At 41.3% G+C, this 23,054-nt stretch overlaps 1 protein-coding gene across 10 annotated transcripts in view; it reads left to right on the plus strand.

Annotated features, from left to right (window-relative positions):
• Nucleotides 1-23,054, plus strand: part of LAMA2 (laminin subunit alpha 2) — a 453,343-nt gene that overhangs the window by 337,775 nt on the left and 92,514 nt on the right. For 7 of the 10 annotated variants that reach the window (XM_083731000.1, XM_083731002.1, XM_083731006.1 and 4 more), the window contains 8 exons: nt 3,801-3,980; nt 5,126-5,314; nt 5,409-5,542; nt 9,208-9,325; nt 14,534-14,668; nt 15,760-15,884; nt 19,798-19,884; nt 21,527-21,720. In XM_083731000.1, coding sequence (XP_083587126.1) covers nt 3,801-3,980; nt 5,126-5,314; nt 5,409-5,542; nt 9,208-9,325; nt 14,534-14,668; nt 15,760-15,884; nt 19,798-19,884; nt 21,527-21,720 — 1,162 coding nt within the window. The remainder of the gene's footprint in view (nt 1-3,800; nt 3,981-5,125; nt 5,315-5,408; nt 5,543-9,207; nt 9,326-14,533; nt 14,669-15,759; nt 15,885-19,797; nt 19,885-21,526; nt 21,721-23,054) is intronic. The other 3 variants (XM_083731004.1, XM_083731005.1, XM_083731001.1) reach the window with 1 other exon arrangement.

The raw sequence follows: 23,054 nt of genomic DNA on the forward strand, positions 1-23,054 counted from the left end.
ACAGTTTGGTGCTATTGTTGCTGTCCCCCCCCCCCCCCCAGTTCTGCTGTCCACCTACATTGATCCTATGGACCAGAAGATATCAACATGTGGATTAGCATAATCCCCATGTGGTTTACAGATGTCAGATGCACTGATTCAGTATGTCTGACTATCAGAAATTATAATGCTGCACTGTTTAAACATCATTTAGAACATTGTGTCAATTCCTGGGTACCACACTATCATGTGGCTTTTCAAACAACATATCTGCGTTGGTCCTTTCTGCTGGAAGGAAAACTGCCAGTGGTACTGTTATGTACTGAAGTTCTCACCCTGGGCCAGCAGGGGGATACTGTAGATAGTTATGCAAATGAAGGATCAAAAGTGACGTTCAGTGATTGGAGGGATACTGTAGATAGTTATGCAAATGAAGGATCGAAAGTGATGTTCAGTGATTGGATAGTTTTAGAAAGTTGCTACAGTAACGTTGTACTGGAGCTCTATATAAGCAGGCTGACTGAGCCCTTCAGTTCAGTTCTGTTGTGGCCTCTGAATAAAGAAGAGCTGTTTGAAGAATCGCTGTGTCGTCTGATATGTTCACCCACAACTTAACAGGTACCATGTTGGGTGAAGCTGGAACCTCTAGTGTGGCAGTGGTCCTGTCTCTCAGCTGGAGATTCTCTTCCTACTGACAAAGGCTAGCAGAGAGGGGGTTATGTGTTAGCTTACCCTTGCCAGCTGCAGTAAAAATCCACCTTTTAAGACTTTTGTTGTTGATAAAGGTAAAAAAATATCCATGCAATCATTCAAAATAGTTCACTAATTGTCAAATATTAAGATTCAGAAACAGGCAATTTCTACTTTTAGCCTGAGAAACTGAGGAGCCATGTGAAGCATACCTTCTTTGTCAGACATGGAGATAAAGAAATATATTTGGGGGATCACCTTTCCCTGCTTTGCCCCTTCCCACGCTACAGTTTTGCTTTTAAAAGGCGATGGAAGAAAGAGGGACAGTGGAATTCCAGAAACATAAAATCATAGATGATGCAACTTCGGTAGCTTAATGGCTTTATCCACATTTTTCTTGACTGTACATGGAATGCAAAATCTGTAGGGAAAGATTTGGGACACTTATTATACCGTTACCTTTGCACTATATGGAAATTAAGCTTTTAAAATTCATGTTCCATCTTGCTTCTGTACTGATCAGAACCTTTCATAGAACTCACATCAAGATTTTCAAATAGACTGAGTACTAGAGGGGGAGACCCCCAAAAAAGGTCAGTACTGTGCTGTGTGTGACAAGTTGTTGAAGAGTCCAAGCTGGTTCACGCATCAACTGAAGACTGCACCATTAACTGTTGGTTTGCACATGAATGAGCCATTACAGATCAAACACCAGATACAGAACTTTCACATATCACTTCCACAAATGTCATCCTATTCTGTTAATTGGGGTTTGTTCACACATTTAGCCACAAGACACCATTTGTTGACTAATCAAGTGATGAAAAATAAAGTGAAATACAGTACATATATTTATCAACTGGCCTTCTGCCATTCCTTGAACGGAGATACCTTTGATAGGGAATTATGCATTCCTTGAAAGGGAGACCTTTTATAGTCAGGTATGGTCCAATTTCATTTATCGATTGTGGCCTGGGAGGAGAATAAAACAGAGTCAGTAAACATTAAATATAGACAAAGCAAACCTATGCATGTTGACTTTGAAGTAAGTCCAAGTGTATTGAGCAGAGATGAGTAAACATGCATAGGATTGCATTGTAGCAGAGGTGGGGCTTACTCCTAGGTAAATAGGCATAGGACTGAAGCCTAAGTTAATCATAGCATCCCCTCTCCTGCAACCACTCCCTTTGGAAGGTGCAGGTGCACCTGATTTAAAATACTGATTTAATATTTCCCTAATGATCAATTATCCCTCTTTGAATTCTCATATCAAATGAGGCTTGCAGCTTCACACTGCAGTCTCTTTCTTTCTGAACATTAAAAACTTGTAACTCTTCCCATCTATTTTAGAACAGATTGAGTGCAACTGGCAAAACCCTCTTATACACCGGTACCATGACACTGAGGCGTACATTTCAAATACTTTGTGCATTAACCAGTTTCTTGCTGATTAGCATGTCTAATGCATGAGAGCTGGGAACACCTCCAGAGTGAAATCAGACACTTCATTTTGGCATTAGCACTTCAAAGAAATGTGCTGTCATACTGCTACAGATACAGTAGAAAAATAATAATGTCAGTTCAGGGCCTCATCTCTTCTTCTTTGCTAGACAGGAATTTTGTGAAGTTCCACAAAGAGACTGATGTTTTCAAGGATGGTTTTCTTTTCTTAATTTAATTGCCATATCTGCATCTTTAGCATCAGTGCAATTCTGTGTAGTTTCAGATTCTCCCCTCGTACTTGTTTAGTATTCTACACAATTTCTCTTTGTATGTGAGAAATTAATTATTGTGATGTTCTTTCAGATTTCTTTGATTTCTGTAAGTTTGTCTGGCATGTTTTTGCTGTTTTCAAAAAACCTACTTGTTTTATTTTTATTTTTAAAAACTTTTTCAAAATTAAAACACTCAAGATGAGATGGCAAACTAAGAAATGTCACATGAGGTCTTGCACAAGCAATAGATTTTTGATGTGAAACCTGAGACTCTCTTAAGTTATATACAGGCTAAATGAGATCTAATAACTACATTCATCCAACCCAGGCATTTTCTCTGGCCTGTGCATCTCCATCAGTCAGAGCAATCCTACATTCATATTTCTCCAGGAACAAAGATTCAAAACATCAAGTGGAATATCCACTTTAGCCAGTGCTCAGCCTAGTAGGGAAGGAGAAATACAGTCAAGCAGAAAATACAAAAGGAGTCTGGCTCCTGCATAGACTGACTATCCCTCTGCCCTTGACAACCACATTATAGGATTTAGTGTAAGCATGCTTCTTCCCTGTGCTACCCAAATCCCAACCATGACTTTACTTGATTTCGTTGTTCCAATGGCTCTGTACTTCTGCCTCTTTTGTGATGGTGTCATATTTGCCATTCTCCCAGGGCTTGTCCTAAATCTGATAGCCCTTTACGTTGTTTAATAGGATTGTGCCCTGAAGTATGGAAAACAGCAACAGTTGCTAAACTTACACAATACATCTGGTGCAGAGATAGTAAACAAACCATAGAGCACTATGCAAAGTTTGTTATGTTTAATTCACTTTTGCCTGAATGATACAAAGGTGAATGCTATTAAGTATTTTAATACATACATACATATTTTCACATTTCTATCCATGCTCAAGGCAGCTAATAACATGAAAAAATACATAACTATAACATAACAAAAGTAGTCATAAACAATAAATTAAATATTAAAACATGCACAACCAAATTAACAATTTCCACGTAAATCACAACAAGATCTAAAATACAGATACAAAAAGTCAACTGCAGCAACGCCTTCTTGCAACAACCTAGCCCCACAACAATAACCCAGCCCAAGAGTATGATCAGCTGCCTCAGCTTCTGCAGCTGGAGTCAATCAGGGTCCTGTCCTCCCAGGCCAGGTGGGGAAAGGCCTGCAAGGCAAGGAGCAGGTCTTCCAGGACTCGCAGCCAAGATGGTCTGTAGGATGTCTCTGAGTATGTACTATTCAATGTTTTACTATGCATAGTCCAGTGTATATTTTATTGTTATCTTGCTTTTTTGATAAAATATTTAAATCTTCAGATAATTCACAAATTAATATTGTTTGTCCAGAAAGAAGAAGAAAATCTTACATTTATCTAATCTTTTAATTACTATAGTTGACTCTGAAACCAGATCAAGTCATTCTTCCTCTTGTTGATGAAAATGTCAAGCAGCAAACTGTCCAAGGGATTATATACCAATACCCAGAGACAATTGCAAATATCGACTTGGTCACTCAAGAGTTACGCTCAGAACCGTTTTACTGGAGACTTCCAAAACAGTTTGAAGGACGGAAGGTAAAGGGAATGAATTCTTATTGGAGCTGATATTTTGCAGATTTTACATTTTGTTTCCCTAGGAAGGGTAAGATGAACTGAATTTATCATATAACAGTCACAATTGTTTACCTGCTGGTCCTTTTGTAGCTAAATAGGCAGTATTGGGAGAACCCTAAGATTTGCAAAAGTTTTTTTTTAAATCTTCATGAAAAACCATTGGGTTCCCACCCCCAAATAGCCAAATGAATCTTTCTGAACATGATTTTATTGTTTATACAGAAAAACAACTCTCAACTAAGTTAGTATATATTGCATTTATTAAATAAAATAAAACTGGCAGAACTTTCCTTATTTGCTCTTCTCATCCCAGATAGAGACAAGCTCTGTTGGAATACTGGAAAAACACTCTTTAATAACATTTGCAGTTCAGGGAATGCTGAGGCACAGCCATCTGAGTACTGAGGAAATCATTACAATACAATACTCTTAAGTACAAAATTCTGTTCATAGCCTATAGCTATAGCTGACCTTGATCAATTTGGGATTATCCAGAAAGAAACACAGTCTCTTTCTAGCTGACCCTAACCCTCCAGCTATACTGAGATACAGAGCGGTGCACTTGGGAGGTGTAGTAAAAAAAGCTCCCACAACAGCCACCATGTTGGAATGTGCTTTAGGTTATCTTGATGTAGGCTGCTGCATTTTGCTTTGTTTCATTTCAAATTCTAGAGGGATTGACTTGTTAGCCTGTTACAGGAAAAATAAGAGTGTTGTGAAAAACAAGAAATTTGTTTTTCACGTCACCATACAAAAATGGCTGAGACTGTTTCCTAAAATGGACATGGGGAATTGGGCTTCATAGGTTCATCTTAAGTCATTTTGTGGGTCTGTAATGTGGAGTACACAACACAGAAGTGAACTGATTAGGTTTTTGCTAACTGAAGAGCTCAAAAACATATTTTAAACATATTGGAAAAATACATTCACCTACAGCTACATAATGTTTAGATCCACAAAATAATGCTTTCAGAACTTTAGTCTCATTGAAAAAAAGATCATTATTTTAATATGTATGTTCTTCTGATTTTTTAAAATAATAATAATAACTGCATATGGTGTTGGTTTCCAGTCAATGTTTATATGGGTTTTATTTTCTTTGTTAGTTGACAGCTTATGGGGGAAAGCTGAAATATGCAATCTTCTTTGAAGCACGAGAAGAGACTGGCTTTGCAACCTACAACCCACAGGTTATAATCAGAGGTGGGCTTCCCACCCATACGAGGATTATTGTCAGGCACGTAGCTGCTCCTCTGAACGGTCAATTGACAAGACATGAGATAGAAATGACAGAGGTAATTTTTCAATCCAACCTGTTCAAGAAGCTGTGTCACTGGCACTTTGGAAACAGTTAAATCATTTGAGGCGTTGATGTTGTTTCCCTTTCAGCATGAGTGGAAATATCACAGTGACGACCCAAGGGTCAGTAGGACTGTGACCCGTGAGGACTTCATGGATGTTTTGTACAACATTCATTACATACTCATTAAGGCTACCCATGGCAGCTTCATGAGGCAAAGCAGGTAATCATTTTGCATGATGCAATCAATATTTATAACCTCTGCATCTGTTATCAATCTCCAGGTAATTTTCAGAGGGGATTCATTTTCACAGGAAAGGCACAAGCCGCCAGTTGTTGCCCTCAGGTCCAGCTTCCATTTGGCCTGATTAAGCTAGTCTCTTCTAATGTACAGTCTCACACAGTATTATCTCCAACTTGCACCACTGGTGTCAGTAGGCTGAAGAGAACCTGTGTTGGACTAGGCCAATAAACTACTTTTTTTATATAAATCTCCATATGGCTTAAATGGCAGAACCTCTCATCCTTTAAATTAATCACTGACAGCAACTATATTCAGTAAAAGAGAATCCAAGAGAATGAGGGTACACGACAACCCCCTTTAAATCTGCTAACTAAATTGTTGCCAGTCAGTAACTAATTGCAGAAAGTAGAAGACGGTTACATTTTGAGTAGTGGGACCAAATCCCTTCAGGGGGTCACTATTAGGCAACATGGATGTCTCAAGGCCAGTATGGTGTAATAGTGTGTCAGTTTTAAGCTGCAGGTGCCCATTTTCAACTCCTCACTCAGCCATGAAATCCAATGGCTAGCCTTCATTAGTCCAGGGATAGACTAGTTAGGAAGATTGAAAGAATTGTTCACATTACAAAGTCAATTTATTGCGACCACTTTGGCTGCAATTCTCCACACACTTTCTCTAAAACCCCAAGGCTGGGAATTCAAATCAGCGAGTGCAGCACCTGTAGTCTCTGGATCCTCAGGAAGCCAGGCAGGCTAGGCTTCTCCTTTGCCTGTTTTAGGGGGAAAGGCGCCCAGTAGGTTGCCTGAAAAGAATCACATGACCTTCCAGCTTGAAGAGAATCAACTGACTCCCCACACCAATCAGTAACCAAGCCTATTGAAGCCAGCTTATCGGTTGGAGTCATATTTGTTTACTGTGACTACGCTTTGTTAGCTTCCCCTGATTTCTGCTTTGCATCTGCTTCTGGACCCTTTATTGCTGCCTTGGAACTCAATGTTCTGCCCTGTTATGATTTTGCACTTGCCTCTGTGTTTCTTTCTTTCTTCCCATCTGCCATATCTAGTACTACCGCCACCACCCCACACCTATAACCATGTCTTATTGACCCTGGGACCTTTGATCCTTCCCTGCCTAATCCAGTGTCTGACTACATGCCTATCTATGATCATGTCTGTTTCCTTTCTGATCTTCATTTATCTGCCCTTGAACTAAATCCCAGCTTCAACTATCCCAGGGCTAAGCCAAGGCATGATGCTCATCTTGACGTAAACCCAACTGAGCACTATGAGTGTCTGTGTGAGTGTGCATCATAATAAACTGCACTGCAGAACATGTCAGTTTCCCAGTTGCTCTAAATTTTAACAAATGACTGAGTTCTGCAGATCAGCCACCGACTCACTGCCCACACACATTTTCCAGTTCATAGAAGAGGAGCCGTAATGTTACTGGAGTTTGCTGCTCACATGAGTTGCTTGCTTGCTTGAGCAGTTGTTCTCTAGCTATTGATCATAGGAACCAACTCAATGTGAAATAATGATGCAAGTTGCCCTTAGGTGACTTGAATACCCTACCTTTATGGAACACTGGTACTCCTATCTCTTGTAAATTTGGTATTTTTATTGAAATGATTCTATTACCAAAACAATCCTTTTGTTGGGGGCAGGGGCTGCGTAATGCACCTTGCTGATTATTCACAATGCCATTTAGTTTTTCAAAGTGTATTAAAGAGTAAACAATTGTTCACTACTTTTTGCCAACACAATCTTTAATTTAATCATTTTGGACAATTCTTTTCTGAGGGTAAGGCGTAAGAAAAAGTGGTCCAAAGTATTGCTCTGAAACATGGGGGAAGGGGACGAATCACAGTTATAGAATGGGGAAAAATTCACTGCATCTTCCTCACCCTTGACAAACTCCATCCCAATGCAAAGCAAGTGCTCTCTATTTTCTTGCCTCTTCTTGCCCCTACCAGAAGGCTGGTAGTTTAGCAGTGCATTAAGAAGTTTGCAGATCCAGCGGCACTATGTACCTGTGATTCCAAACTGCAAAGGGTACAGGGCATACCAGGGGCAAGGAGAATTGGGGCAGCTAAGAGGGCCATTATTAGCTTCAATGAAGTCAGACTTTTCCTTTGAGTCTTTGGGAACTGATTCCTTAATTCTGGCACATATTTTAAAAGGGGGAGTTGTCTGACATATTTGCAAATGCAACACTGCAGATCACCGAGATATTGCAGCAAAATAATACAGAGAGACCTTACACTGACAGTAGGTTCAAGTGTAAAAATAGCTTAATTCCAGTGGTAACTCTATATTAGCTATGTAATTTAGCCACAACCCTAATCATGTTTCTGCATGAAAGTGATGCTATTACAGCAAGTGATTCAGAGGCTGCCATTAAAAAACCTAAAGCCAAACATTTTTTCTCCTGCTGTGTTAATTTGGTTGTTCCCAGATTCAGATTTACTGCTCAAAATTGAAACATTTCTTCCATTATGTGGCTGTTTTCCTTTTTCAAGAAAAGTGGACAAGGACACTCTATTTACTTGAACTGGAACTGTTTGCTCCATTTTAGTCTTTTTTTTCAGAATTTCTAATATAAACTGGTTATCTGTGTTAAAAATCCTTTAAGTGGACTCCAGGCAACAGCCAGCCCTCACTTGCCATGAGCTTTCTAACATGCCACAGGTGATTTGTTTTTGCTTTGGAACTCAAGTATGTAGTTAGCTGCTTTCTGTTTTAGCTGCTTCTGTTTCTCAGCACTCTGTTTTTATGGCACATGGACCAATTCTACTGGTTCCAAAATGGCAACGTTCTTTGTAACAAAAGTACAGAAATTGCTAGGTAAGTCACCAGTCAGGCACTGAATGTGTAGGAACCTCCCCCCCCCCATTTATTTTCTTATCTTTCTATGACTTACTCCCTTCCAAAGTGTTCCCTGTAGTATAAACATCCACCACTTCTCTTCTGCCCCACTGCCTCCCCACTCCTGCTTTAAACCCATTCATACTCATACATACACATGTACGTGTGTGTGTGTGTGTGCTTGTGTGTGCACCACACATACATGCACAGCAGCATCCTTCATAAGGAAGGTATAATCTAATGAGGTGAGGTGGAGAAGACTCAGCAATGTGTTTGCTGTCTCTAAAAAAAAAAAATAGGGGGAAAAACCTTACATGGCATGATAAGTGCGTTGGAGCATCTGTTTGAGTTTCTTCATGATATTCTGACAAAATACTAGATTCTGGCTGCAGATCTTAAAAACAGTCTTGGAAAGGCAAGTCGGCAGTGTCTTTGAAGTGTGTTGCACATCCTGAAAGTTTCATTTTGTTTGCCGAGTTCTTGTTATTTTGGCTCTAAAATTAAAACAAAACAACACTGAAGGCGAATGCACAAGTATACTTTACATTAGTTCCCTTGGTGCAGACTAATCGTGGCTATAAACGATGTTAAAAATGGTGCTAGCTTTGATCTTCCTTTGAGACAGACAAAAATAAATGTGTGGTGTTTTTTTCTTATATGAATGATGCCAAGAGGCTGAGGAAAAAGTAGCTATATTCAATGTTGTGTATCAACTAAAGCCAAATCAATGCTGAAGAGATTCATTAGCTAGTTTTAATTTTTTCTCCACCCTTCTGCCAGAATTTCTGAGATCTCCATGGAAGTTGCAGAGGAAGGAAATGTGTCGGGAAGGACACCTCGTGCACAACTTATTGAGAAATGCGAGTGCCCTTTGGGTTATTTTGGCTTGTCTTGTGAGGTAGAGTAACTCTTTCACTATGTTGTCTATACTGTATCCACTTTATCAGTAGTGATGAGATGAATAAGGTTTCCACCGTTCCAGGGGCACCAACTATAGGGGGCTCTGGGTGCCTGAACGCACACACAAAAATTGTTGTGGGTGTTCAGCACCCACACCTCAGGGCCCCCACACAACCTCTGAGGTCTCGCAAGGCCTTGGAGATGCTGTCCGAAGCCTTCTGACACCTCTGAACCCAAGACCAGAGGTTGCACATGATTTCATGATGCCATGACGTCACACGCACTGGGCACCCATAACCTGGGGCCCAAGTCAGCTCCCATGCAGCATTCCATTCCTTTATGAAAGGACTGGGAAACATGTAGCCCTATGGATGTTGTTGGACTCCAACTCCAATCAGCCCCTGTCAGCATGGCTAGAGGTAATGGATGATGGGGGCTGTAGTCCAACATCATTTGGGCAGGGACAGAGCACAGGTTCCCCGTCCCTGTTATTGTTTCTTCCAGTTTCTTCCTGTGTTCTTATTTTCCTGAATTCCAGTTTAACTTGGTGAAGTTCCAGAATTTGTTCCAGAACTGGAGCTTACACAGTTTGTTACAGCTTTCTGTTCCTTCAGTTCATTTGTATCTTCCTCCACCCCTCTATATTCTGTGCATCAGGACCATGCAAATAATCTTGATACAGCCATACATACAGTTCTACCAAAGCACGGTGTGCCGTGGCATGGCGTGGTGTGGAGTGTGTGTGTTGGGGGGGGGTGTTATAAATGCCCACACTTTCAGAGGTGCACTGCCACGTCACTACACCCCCCCCCCAATTTTAATATAGAATACCTGTTTCCATCTGCAGGACAAAGAGCAGTTTTGGGGGACATTATTTTGATTGAAAAAGGACACAGAGTATTAACACACACACATATACCCCATGCTCTGGACCCAATCCCATTTAGCCCTACATCCCTATGGCTGCTTTTAACCTATAGAGAAGAGTCGAGAGATTTGATCTTGCATGTACCTTTATGACATCCAGTTTGGACCCTGAATAGACCTATTGAAGTTAGTCTCATCCACTGATTTCCATAGGCCTACTCTGGGTATAACTAAGTTGGATTTGACCCAGGACGCTAGATTAAATTGGATTTGGTCTAATTATGCCAGGTGATCCTTATGTTCTTGTGAATCTGCTGTCACAATTCCAGACCAATGGTATTTTCATACTGTGCAGCAGGAGGCAATCCAGACAGCACTTTGAGGATTTAACTAGGTTAGTAAGTAGGTGCTCTAATAAAATAGGTGGGTGTTCTAATAAAATGGATGGGTGCTCAATAAATGGGTGGGTCAATAAATTGGGGTGGATATAAACAAAACTGGACTGGGCTGTAAAGGCTATGCTAAGCAGTCATTGAGCATACTCTTAGCGCACCAACTTTGTATTGCAGTTCTTTGTGATTTGAAAACCTTTACATCTTACATCCAAAGTACAATTGTGATTTTCTTAAAAACCAAAAAAACCCCACTATGCGCAGCTTATCAACTGAGAAATATTATTATATCATATATATTATCATATTTTGCTCACATTTCCCTCTCTGAAATTATTTCACAGAGGAATATAAATAGCATATCAGATGAAACAGGAAAGATTTTATTGTTATTCAAAGAACTGTCATATTGGTTATTTATTCATATCCGATGTCAAGGGTATAACTTCTAAAGTTACTGGCACTTTTAAAACATTCTATTATGGTGCTTGTTTTTGATAACTACAGTTCACAGAATTCAGGAATATATAGTGAAGAACAAATTCTTCATGTGTTATTATTCATCTCAATTAGAATTTTCCCCAAACCTTGATGATGCCAAATGAGCAGCAGGTATGTTCAGTTGGCAGCTTTAACATTCCAAACTTCCAAATCCAAAGTGAATGTAAAAGATCTTAAATGATGTGCTGAATCCTTCAAAAGTAATGGGTTGTATCCAGACTTGATCATGCTGAAATCAGCGAGACTTAAGCTGATGTAAGGAATGCGAACTGAAACTCCTTCCATCAGCCACAGGGCCAAAAACATGTGATGTTAGTCATGTAGCTGCTCCTTTCAGTGTGGGCTTGTTTATTTGACAAATTGCCAGGGCACAAGCTTTAATCAGGATCTTGGTGTGTGGGGTTAAGGGACCTTGAATGCTTTTCCCACCCCTGTTGTGGACATGATATAACCAGGATTTTGGGGGGCATTGCAGAATATAGGTGCAGGGGACCTAATGTGAATTCAGCCAAGAGTGGAGGACAAAGGGTTAAAAAACTACCCCACCACTACTGAGCTGGGATCCTGATTCAGACAGAGTCCCAATCCCATGCTGAAGGAAGGAAGGAAGGAAGGAAGGAAAACAGGAAGGATCTGCTTCTTGCAGATCTTTGTGATCTATGTAGTTTGGCCCCAAGTCTGCTGGAAATAGTTTTTCAGTGCACGAACTCTGTCCTGAAATGCCTCAGGAATGCAGTAGAAGTGCATGCATGAGACTTCTGTCACACTTTAGACTGCATGTCCATTTTAACCTTTACAATGATTCTAGTTCTTTTTGACAAATGCATCCTGAACTATATTGTTCTACAGGATCAATAGAAATAATGTAGAAAGCCCGTGCTACTTGTGGAGGGCTTATAGTAGCCATATGAGCTGGATCATATGTGTTTTGTAATTTGTATGAGGAACATACACCCCAGCTATTCAAATAATAGCTGAACAATCACTTTCACCAACATGCCATGCTTCAGAGAAGCTGTCTCTCCCTCAGTGAACCTGACAGCCTTACCTGCGTTGCCACCAGGCTGTGTTGAAAATATGTGGGCTACTACTTACTGTAGGTTGTGAGAAGACATCATTTTCCACTCTGCCCTGTATTCCTTGCACACAGCACTGTCTCTGTTCTACTGCAGCTCATCTTCTTCCAAAAACTAAGTTATTATTCTTGCTATCTGCTGTAGTGAAATTATGTAATTTGTATAATTATATAACGTACATAATGATGTTGTCATTACGTTACTCCACCCCATTCATTTCAATGCAGAGGTGTCACAGTGTAAATTAGGGGGAAAGGTAATCAATAATGCATCATTTGCGAAATGAAAGCAACTAAAACAATGAATACAGATCTTATTCACTGCATTGATTTCCTTTCCAGACATGGGACAAATAAGCTAACATCAGCAATTTCTGTTCCTGTTTCCATTTTTGTCTGCACTCTCCAACATCCCTAGTTACTACTTCAGCAAAACTATGCAGGTGTATGTCTGCTGAGTAAGTTTCAGTAACTAGGCAGGCTTCTGCTAGCAGTGCAGCAGCCATAGTTCTGAGTTAGCAGCTGCCATGTCTCTGCCACCGTCTCATGATACTGTACACCAGGAGTGCATGTTTACTCAGAAACAAGTCCCATTGTATTCAGTCATTCTGAATGAGGATTAGTTCATAGCATTGTAAACTTAATGTTCCAATCAGTCTTGGTGCTATGAAAATGCTAAGCTGTAAGCCTAAACCGAGAATAATTGAAACAAAGTATTGGGAAAGTTCAAAGGTAAAGGCCCTCAAAGTGTGATGAGTCCCAAGACACAACTAGCAACATAGGAACATAGGAAACTGCTTGTGAGGCACACCACTGGTTCTTCTGACTAGTGGTGGCTTTTGGGGGCTTTCTATAACCATGCTAGGGACACGGGTGGTGCTGTGGGTTAAACCACAGAGCCTAGGACTTGCCAATCAGAAGGTCGGCGGTTCAAATCCCTGCGACGGGGTGAGCTCCTGTTGCTCGGTCCCTGCTCCTGCCAACCTAGCAGTTCGAAAGCATGTCAAAGTGCAAGTAGATAAATAGGTACCACTCCAGCGGGAAGGTAAATGGCGTTTCCATGCGCTGCTCTGGTTTGCCAGAAGTGGCTTAGTCATGCTGGCCACATGACCCGGAAGCTGTACGCCGGCTCCCTTGGCCAATAAAGCGAGATGAGCGCCGCAACCCCAGAGTCGGTCACGACTGGACCTAATGGTCAGGGCTCCCCTTTACCCTTTACCTATAACCATGCTGTTTAGAGGATCCAGAAGTATCTGGAGGGCCTCAGCTTCCCCGTGTCTGATCTACATTGTCCAGCAGCAGCTCTTCAAGGTTTCAGACAGTGTCCTCCCACCACCAATCCTGCTTGGAGATGCTGGGATTGAACCTCTGCATTCATAGCATGTACTGAGCCAAGGCTCTTCCCTAACTTATTGTTGATTTTCAGATTCTGTACTTCTCAGAAGAGCTATAGATGCATTATAACGCTACCATTTTTGTTATCATCATTATTTACTGTTGCTATTTTTATTTTATAAAGCAGTTCTGTAGAACTCTGAAAAGGCAAACTCTGTCCACAGGTTTACAATCTGGTTAAAGATGAGGTGCATTAGGGAATAATAGGAAAGAAAGGAGGATCAGAAGATGCAGGATTGCTTCTCTCTTTTTTTGCATCTGTCATCTTTGATGGGAATTTTCAGCATGCTTGCTGATTTTTACTGCTGGGTGAAGAAAATGTACAAGACCTAGATAAATTTTATTTCAAGGACTAATGGTCTCAGGCCATGGTAGCATTTTTATTCTCCTGAATTCTTTATTTTTATGGTCTTTAAATTATACAAGTATAAATAATGTAGCCATGAAGACATATTTTGCTGAGTATCACTGGGCATTTGCTTGTTATCTATCAGCCTGTTTGTAGGCAGATATTAGCTTGTCATCTCAGAAAAACACAGCAAGGACAACGTGAATACAGAGTACTTTTGCTCACTTTGCACAGCCAGTGGGGTGTGTGTGTGTGTGTGTGTGTGTGTGTGTGTGTACACAGAGAGAGAGTTCTCTTTCATAGGAAATAGAGGGAGAGAAACATGATGTACAAGGAAGGAGCATCTAAATGAAAGGTTTCTCTAGCTGTAATATGAAAAGCCTAGTAGTGTTGCTTTGCAACCCAAGGGATCTGGCAGCAGAGTTTTCAATTAGGATTGGTTCTCTTACTTCTAAAGTGTAGTGTGCATTGTTTGTAAAACAGCTTGAAGCATGCAGTTGGAATGATGAAGAGCAGGTTGCCTGTCAAAGCTAGTGGGAATGGAGATGTGTTTGCAGTCTTATCCAATCCTTCCTATCCAAGCCACAATATAATGGCATTTGGTTTCCTCACTGTGCTTTCTTGCAGACATGCTCCCCAGGTTTCTATAGACTTCCTTCCACATCTGCTGGCAGAAGACCAGGACCGGCTTTTGGTGCCTGTGTTCCGTGTCAGTGCCATGGCCATAGTGACATGTGTGATCCTGAAACCTCAATATGTCAGGTACAACAATTATGCTTTGCCTAGACTGTTTATCAAATTATTTTGTTTTTGTGCAGAGTTCTTTTGCACCATAACAAAACAGCAGCCATGGAGCTGATTTTTTTTTTTATTTGTTCAATAAATATGTTGTTCTATATATACACCAGAGTTTGCAATGGAAAATAAAGTATGAAGTACAAACACAAACAGCCAGATGCTGCAGAAACACAACTGGCCACATCTCATTGGCACATGTCTGGAATGTATTCTACATCACTTTGTCATAGTTGATACTACCAACATGCTTGCCACACAAGCTGTGGACCAGTTTCTAAACCTAATAGAGCCAATTCTAAAGTGTGTGTGTGTGTGCGCACACACACACACACGTGCGCACTCATGTAGCCCATAGGGAACTAGCTGAGAGAAGAAACCCAAAAATAGATGATTACAGGAAACAGTATGGACCAACTTAATAGAAGAACTTCAGGTAGTAAGTAGATGTATTTCTGGGAGAGTTGAGTGAGCAGATAAAGTAATGTGGGGAGAAGACAAGAGTATTGTATGCTGGGATTGATTTCAAATAGCTAGCCAGAACTCAAGTGATCTTCACTAGATCTCTAGAGCCAATGCAGTTAGAGATGGATGAGCTCACCAGAGCTCCTCTTGGATTATCTTGGAAATGATCCTAGTTCTTCAATAATAAACAAATAAATCAGAAAATCTTGGAATGTTTCCTACACCAAACCGAAACCTGGAGAATTGACCAAGGATAGGCTTTCAACTTTTTAATTCTGTCCTTATTTAATGTACTGGGGGGGTTTGCACTGTCCCATTAAAGAGGCAGAATTAAAGACTGCAGAGGAAAAGGGGAAGCTTGGAAGGGAACTCCCAGCTGATGACCCATGTGGTATTGGCTTCCCTTCTGTCCCCCTCTCACCTCTCCCTCACCCAACACCATTCTGCTTCACTTCATTGTAATGGAGTGAGAAACACAATGCTGGATTAAATAAACCTTAGGTCTATTCCAACCAATATGTTATTATGTAATGGTGGTGACGAACACAAATGTTTTCAAGCTGGTTCCTGAAAATTGTCTCTTTGTTTCGCAGAACTGCCGTCACAACACTAGTGGCGACCACTGTGATAGGTGTGCCCATGGGTTCTATGGGATTGTTAGAGGATCACCTAATGACTGCCGGCCTTGCGCATGCCCACTGGCTGTTTCAAGCAACAAGTAAGCCTGTGTTACAAATCTGCCTTAGCTTTAGCCTAGATCTCCCTTGGGGTTCTCCTGGGTCAGTTGTCAGTGATTACAAAGAATGGTGCATGGAGTCACAATGAATAGTGACTGAACCACCTCTGCTGAATTGTCTTGCTTCAGAAATTGCTTCCTGGCTAATTAGCTATGTAGAAATCCATAAAGGGTGGAAAATGTAATAGTCAACGGATAATGAATGAGCATTATAAAAATTATTCTCACAAGTGAAGCTAGAACGGAGCTTTCAAGTTCAATATAATCACAAGGGAGCCATAGAGAGACTTATGCTCATATTTTGAGCTGCCATAAAAGCATTACAGTACCTCGCTCTGGGCTTTGTAATTTATCGAGTTCTTATTTAATGTTATGTTGGTTTGGGACAACTTGTGAACGATCAAATAATTTAAAGGAGATACTATCATGCTGAATCCATTTGGTAGGGTATGTTATGCTAATGACCTTTCCATCCCATTATTCTTCTGCAAATGTGACTTAAAATGTTATTAATTTTATGCTGAGAGGTCTCTTCTTTTTCTCATCGTCCTTTATGCTGTATCTGATTGTTTTATCTAAAAGACTTGTGCTATGTTGATTTCAGGCTTTAGCAATACTCAACATTTCTTTGCATCCTTTGAAGATGCTGCCTGTTCTTTAACACAATGACCAACAGTTGCATTCATGACAGAGAGTCATCAAACCTCTGTTTAAAAATCTCCAAGGAAGGAGAGTCCGTCACTTTCTAAGGGAGTCTGTTCGTCCTACTGTTGAACAGATCTCACCATCAGAAAGTTCTTCCTGATGTTTTCTTGGAGCTTGTCGTTATATCTCTTAAATTTTAGTGCTCAGAGCTGAACACAGTACTCCAGGTGTGGTCTGACCAAGGCAGAATTGAGTGTCACTGTGACTTCCATTGTTGTGGACACTGTACTTCTGTTGATGCAGTCTAGAATAGCATTAGCTTTTTGTGCTGCTGCAGCACACTGTTGACTCATGTTCGGCTTGTGGTCTACTAGGATCTTTTTCCCATATACTACTGGCAATCCGGGTGTCCCGGATGTCCCAAATCTTAGATTTGTGCAGCTGATTCTTCCTGCCTAAGTGTAGAACCTGACATTTGTCCCTTTTGAAATTCATTTTGTTAGTTTGGACCCAGTTCTCCAATCTGTTCAGGTCATCTTGCATCCTGACTCTGTGGCATTGGCTACCCTTCCCAGCTTGGTGTCATCTGCAAATCTGATGAGCATCCCCTCAATTCCTTCAGCCAAGTCGTTTATGAAAACAACAAACGTTGTGTTTATTGAGCAACAGTGGGCCCAGGACAGAACCCTTACAAGGCTATTGTAAGGACTATAAGTAGATAAGGCATGTGAAGTGCTTGAAACATGCACAGTGTTCTTATTAAAACCAGTTTTGGTCGTAAGTCTCTATCAGTTGGAATGAAAGCATCTTAGCTAGCTAGACTGCAGATTGTTGAACATATCTAATTGTTTATGAAGCAAGGCAGAATACTAAGCTTTGAGTATATTGCTCTTCTACTTTTGCTTCACTGCAGAGGCCACAGTACTAAGAGTCGGTAGGAGTTTAAGTCTTTAAATTTTTAACATGTTTTCCTGTTTCTTTATTCAGCATTCAGTTTCAAATGTGATGAGCTGGTGTGAGTGTAGGGGGAGGAGAATCTCGAGACTGTGACTTGCTTGGCGGGTCTGTTTTCACTGAGTTGAAAATGTGTTGGATAATGAGTTTGTGAGTAGATCAATTTGTTTACATTTTTTGCAAAGGTGTAATTTTATTACTCATTCAAGCACTATTGATTTAATGCATTCTAAGCAAGTTAGAGGAGGATGCTGACTTCACTATAGCTAAGGGGAAGTTTTTGTCTGGGGCTCCAGCTGCCACAGTGGTTTTTTAGCATTAACTTGGCTCAGCAAGTGTTGCACAGGTAGTTGCAAATGTTGTGGCACCTGTTTCCGTCAATGCTTTTCCTCTTCTCCCATTTGATGCATATTCTACAAACCTTGGGCATATCAGCTTAACATTTCCAACAATTTCACATGCTTCTCAGGGCTTTAAAGTCTGCACGGAGGTTAAATATCATGTCACAAAATTCTTACAATAACCTTGCTTAGCCGGTAAAACAAGCGAAGTGCCAAAATGAAGTGCGGCCTATTGATTTCAATGGGGTTCCTCCCAGGAGTGGGAATAGGATTGTAGCCTTGGAACAATTAAGTGGTGAGAGCAGATTCTGTAAGCGGAAAGGCTGAAGCATTTCGATAGTTTTATTATTTGGGGGCTGGGGGTGGAGATGTTGAAAAGTTCAATCTTAACTGCATAATTTACGCTGGTGCAAGTTACGTAAATTCAGCTGGGTTGCTAGGTCACATGACTGAGCTCCCTGAACAGTCATTTTGTGGGGCTTATGCCACCATCAATTACAGTGGCTTAACTTCTACTAGCTTGAACCCCAGCTGAGCTGGGGAAAGGGGCTTAGGCTGGTTTCAGCTTAGACGGAGGAGGGACTTCCATGATGTAGCCTCAGCTCAGCACGGGAAACCCAAAGTCCACTGAACCCAAACTCTTTCATCCTGGTCGATCCTGGATTTAGATTGTTAATCTCCAAATAAAAACAGCATGGACTGGAATGACAACTCTGCAGCATTGCCACAGGCCTTCATTTATTAAATGATACTTTAAAAATCTGCTAAAGATCAGAACATGTATCTGAAACACTTTTAGGGTGCATGTATCATCATTTAAGAAATTTGTCTAGTTGTTCACTAGCAATTTATTCATTTGCTTGCCAGCTGAGAAGTAGCCACATGTCTACAGTACAAACAGTGTATAAGAGGGTTTAAGCAGGCTAGACAGTATCATGAACTCTAAAGTATACATTAAAAACTTCAATAGAAAGTAGTAGTGTTAGTGTTAACCAGCATTATTCTCTCCCTAGCAGACATTCAGTATATAAAGGCAAGGAAATTGAATTTATGAATATTATTATTCAATGACAAACCTTGACACTGGCCTCTTTGGGTCAGTTCACTGATTCAGACTGTTGGCAGTGAACTTGAATTCCATTCAAATCCATTAAAAAAAAGAGCAGAAAACTACTCTGTAATTCATAACAAAACAATGTAATAACAGCAACAAAAGCAGATCTCTCCTCTAGGAGCCATGCCCTTTTCCCACTAGAAATTCATGCACAAGTGTTTCCAGGAGTACAAAAACAATAACATTTACTGAAAATGGGTGTTATGTGACATCCTACCATTAATATGGGAAATTAACAGTACAATCCTGTGCATGTTTACTCAGAAGTAAATCCCATTGAGTTGAACGTAACTTACTCCCAGGTAAATCATCTGCATAGAATTGTGGCTCAACCAAAGAAACACCCTGGGCAAGGGTGGTGGGGAAAGTCCCAATTATTATCACTGCAAAGATTCTGCTGGTGGAAGTGCATTGGTGCTCTCCTCACTAGTTTGGCTCTGCCTGTGACGGAGGAGGCAGATTCAGGTAGGGCTCGACAGAGGAACACTTCTGCCTCATCCATACCCAGCATGGCAGATTGGGGGTTGTGATTATTTTGCCCATGTTAATTTAAAGTCACTTATTCCAAAGTAAACAGCATTTATGGTCAGTTTCTTTCATTTTGGTTACCAAATGCTATATAATTTTGTCAATTGATGAAACAGGACATTTCCCATTAAGAAAATGTACATTGTGTGATGTGACAAGTCCACAGAAGTCTTTAACTGACATTCTTTTGCATCAAAATCACCACAGCTGCATTTTTAAATTGTGAGAGGGGGGTCCAAAATCACTTGGATGCCCCTCTCTGCATCTGTCATATGTTATCTGAAACCTTATGGTTTTGATTTTCTGCTTTAAGCTTCAGTCCATCATGCGTTGCAGAAGGTGTCAATGATTACCGATGTACTGCTTGCCCACCTGGATATGAAGGACAGTACTGTGAAAGGTAAGGAAAAGTATTGAGCACAAATTATAAAATAAAGATGTAGCAACTAGGAAACAAATGGCAAAAGGAGTGATGGACAAGCAAGCAATAAATGTGTCGTAAATTTGTCTAATCAGAAGAGGCCCATTGTAATGAGGGAATAAATTGCAACCAGTATGCGGGTGGCGCTGTGGTCTAAACCATGGAGCCTCTTGGGCTTGCTGATTGGAAGGTTGGTGGTTCGAATCCCTGCAATGGAGTGAGCTCCTGTTGCTCTGTCCCAGCTCCTGCCAACCTAGCAGTTCGAAAGCCTGCCAGTGCAACTAGATAAATAGGTACCACTGTGGTGGGAAGATAAATGGCATTTCTGTGCGCTCTGGTACTCATCACAGTCCTCTGTGTGCCAGTTTAGTCATGCTGGCCACATGGCCCGGAAAACTGTGGACAAACACCGGCTCCCTCGGCCTGAAAGCGAGATGAGTGCCACAAGCCCATAGTCGCCTTTGACTGGACTTAACCGTCCAGGGGTCCAACCTGTATGTTGCTGCTCCTACCAGTGAACAAGCGCTGTGTCAAACAAGGTGGAGCCAGCAAGACTTGAATAGTGCTCTGCTCTTCATCTTCTGAGTCTGCAGATGTTATCTTCCATCATCTCTTGGAAGATTATCGACAGGTGGTTTTCTGCCACCGTGAGACTGCCTACGCTTTGCCTTCCCATATCTGATAGAAGGAACAGTTTTTCTCCATAGCTGACTGAAAGTCTTACCAGGTTCCTACCTCTCTTTTTGTCAGTTGCCATCTCCTTGTTGAATTTCTGTCATGCAGAATGACTGCAGTGGGCTAGGTTGGATCTTGTTATTGGTAACCCTGGAGATGCCTCCAGATTGTTATGACTTTGCTATTCTTAGGAAGGGCACTTGGGGATTATATGGGGATTGAACAGAACCAGCTAGTGGCCTGCTATATCTCCAAGCTATTGAGACATGTTGCTTCACATGCTGAAGCATTTGATTATTAGGACATGCTAGAACTCCAAGATGAAAAAGTTACTGGGTATTAGTTGCAGGCCTCAAGTAGACTGTGGAGGAGCAAGCCTCCTTTGTAAGCTTATGTTGAATAAAATTTCAGTGCAGCCTCTTTTTTCACTGTCAGATTAGCATTCCAAAAGCCATCATTGTTCATTTGTATAATCACATTACTGCATAGCAGTTTGATAGAGGTGTCTGCAATAAAGCTAAATGTTTAACATGATCTTAAGTAGAAAGATAGGACGATATCGACAGAATGAAATTCACTGAAAACAAGAGTTGCTCATAGGAAGAACGAAAAAAGAGATATGTGATGAAAAAAAAGTGCTTTGCTCACTTATGACTCCCCTTGCCAATGGCAGCCACCCCTCCCTTTTATACTTTGCCAAAGCCACCCATCACCTGCCTGTGCTACCTGTGCTACCACACAAGAACCACACCTCCCTCCAGAACTTGCAAAAAAACAAAAACCCTCTCCCTGGACCTTGCCAAACCTACCTACCTACCCCCCCCCCTCTCTCTCTCTATATATATATATCCATCCTAACCTTCTATGATGATTCCTCCGCAGAAACTCATTTACCCCGACTTCACAAGACTAATTTAGTATTTATTGTATTTTTGCAACTTTGTAGATGTTCACCTGGATACACTGGGAACCCAAGAATTCCTGGTGGATCTTGCCAAGAATGTGAGTGCCATCCATATGGTTCTCTGCCTGTTCCCTGTGATCCTGTCACTGGACAGTGCACGTGCAAACCTGGATCTACTGGCTGGAAGTGTGCAGGATGTGAACCCCGGCATGCTCGAGAAGGCATAGCATGTGTTTGTATGTATATTAACAGTACTTCTGGATCTTGGGTGGCTTGTTTTGCTTTTCAGAATGTGAATTGTGTTTTTTTCAGAATTTTACTGAGAATAGGCGCTGCCCCTCCAATATCCCTGAAATCATGTCCTTTCTCTATCTTCCATGTCTAGAACTGCTGGTATTGGTGAGACCCAAACACAGAGAGTGGGAAACAGTTCTGCTTGCACATGGGGAGGGAACAATAACATCTGACAGCAGGCTCTTTTGCTTTACAGGGTGCCACTCTGGAAGCTCCTTTGGCCTCTAGTAAATAGGGAGGTAGTTACTATTTGAAGGAAAGAGCTTAAAAGCTTCATGTATATGATCAGAAAAGAAGATCACACTGGGTTGAACATGGAGCTGCCTTATATCAAAGCTGACCATTAGACTAGGAGCACCACTCCAGAATTTCACAAGGGGATCCATCCCAGTCCTATAGGAGATTGAACCTGGGACCATTTGCATGCAAATATGTGGTCAGCTAGGGACACGGGTGGCGCTGTGGGTTAAACCACAGAGCCTAGGACTTGCTGATCAGAAGGTCAGCGGTTCGAATCCCCGCGATGGGGTGAGCTCCCGTTGCTCGGTCCCTGCTCCTGCCAACCTAGCAGTTTGAAAGCACATCAAAGTGCAAGTAGATAAATAGGTACCGCTCCGGCGGGAAGGTAAACGGTGTTTCCGTGCGCTGCTCTGGTTCGCCAGAAGCAGCTTAGTCATGCTGGCCACATGACCCGGAAGCTGTACGCCGGCTCCCTCAGCCAGTAAAGTGAGATGAGCGCCGCAACCCCAGAATCGGTCACGACTGGACCTGATGGTCAGGGGTCCGTTTACCTTTACCTTTTATGTGGTCAGCTGCTGAGAAATGAGCTTCCCCCTTGTTTGAATCTCATCCAGCAGAAGGAGTAAGATGGATTTTCAAACCCCACAAAAATATACTTTTTAAAGCTTCCATCATGGTTTTCACAGATCCTTTGACAGATTATATGGGATTTATTTAATTTTTATGTACCCTCCTAAATATTGATCAACTCTGTCATTTTCTGATTAATATTTTCTAGGAATGTTGCCTTCTCCAGCTCCCCTAGTCATGCTGGTTCACACATGCCTAATAAAACGTAGAGCTGGGTGAAGGAGTACAAGATGTTGAAGGCTGTACACTTTGATAAAAGTATAAAAATAACCACCATTTCAGCGCTGACAGCACTGATAGATTTCTCCAGCATCACTCTTCTGTGTAGATTGCCTTCTCTTTTATTATTGCTTGAATTCTGGTCACTGTGAAATTGATCCTGTATTTCTGCTTTCTGTCCTCAGCA

This window comes from Podarcis gaigeae, assembly GCF_964106915.1.
Source record: "Podarcis gaigeae genome assembly, chromosome: 3".
NCBI lineage: Eukaryota > Metazoa > Chordata > Lepidosauria > Squamata > Lacertidae > Podarcis > Podarcis gaigeae.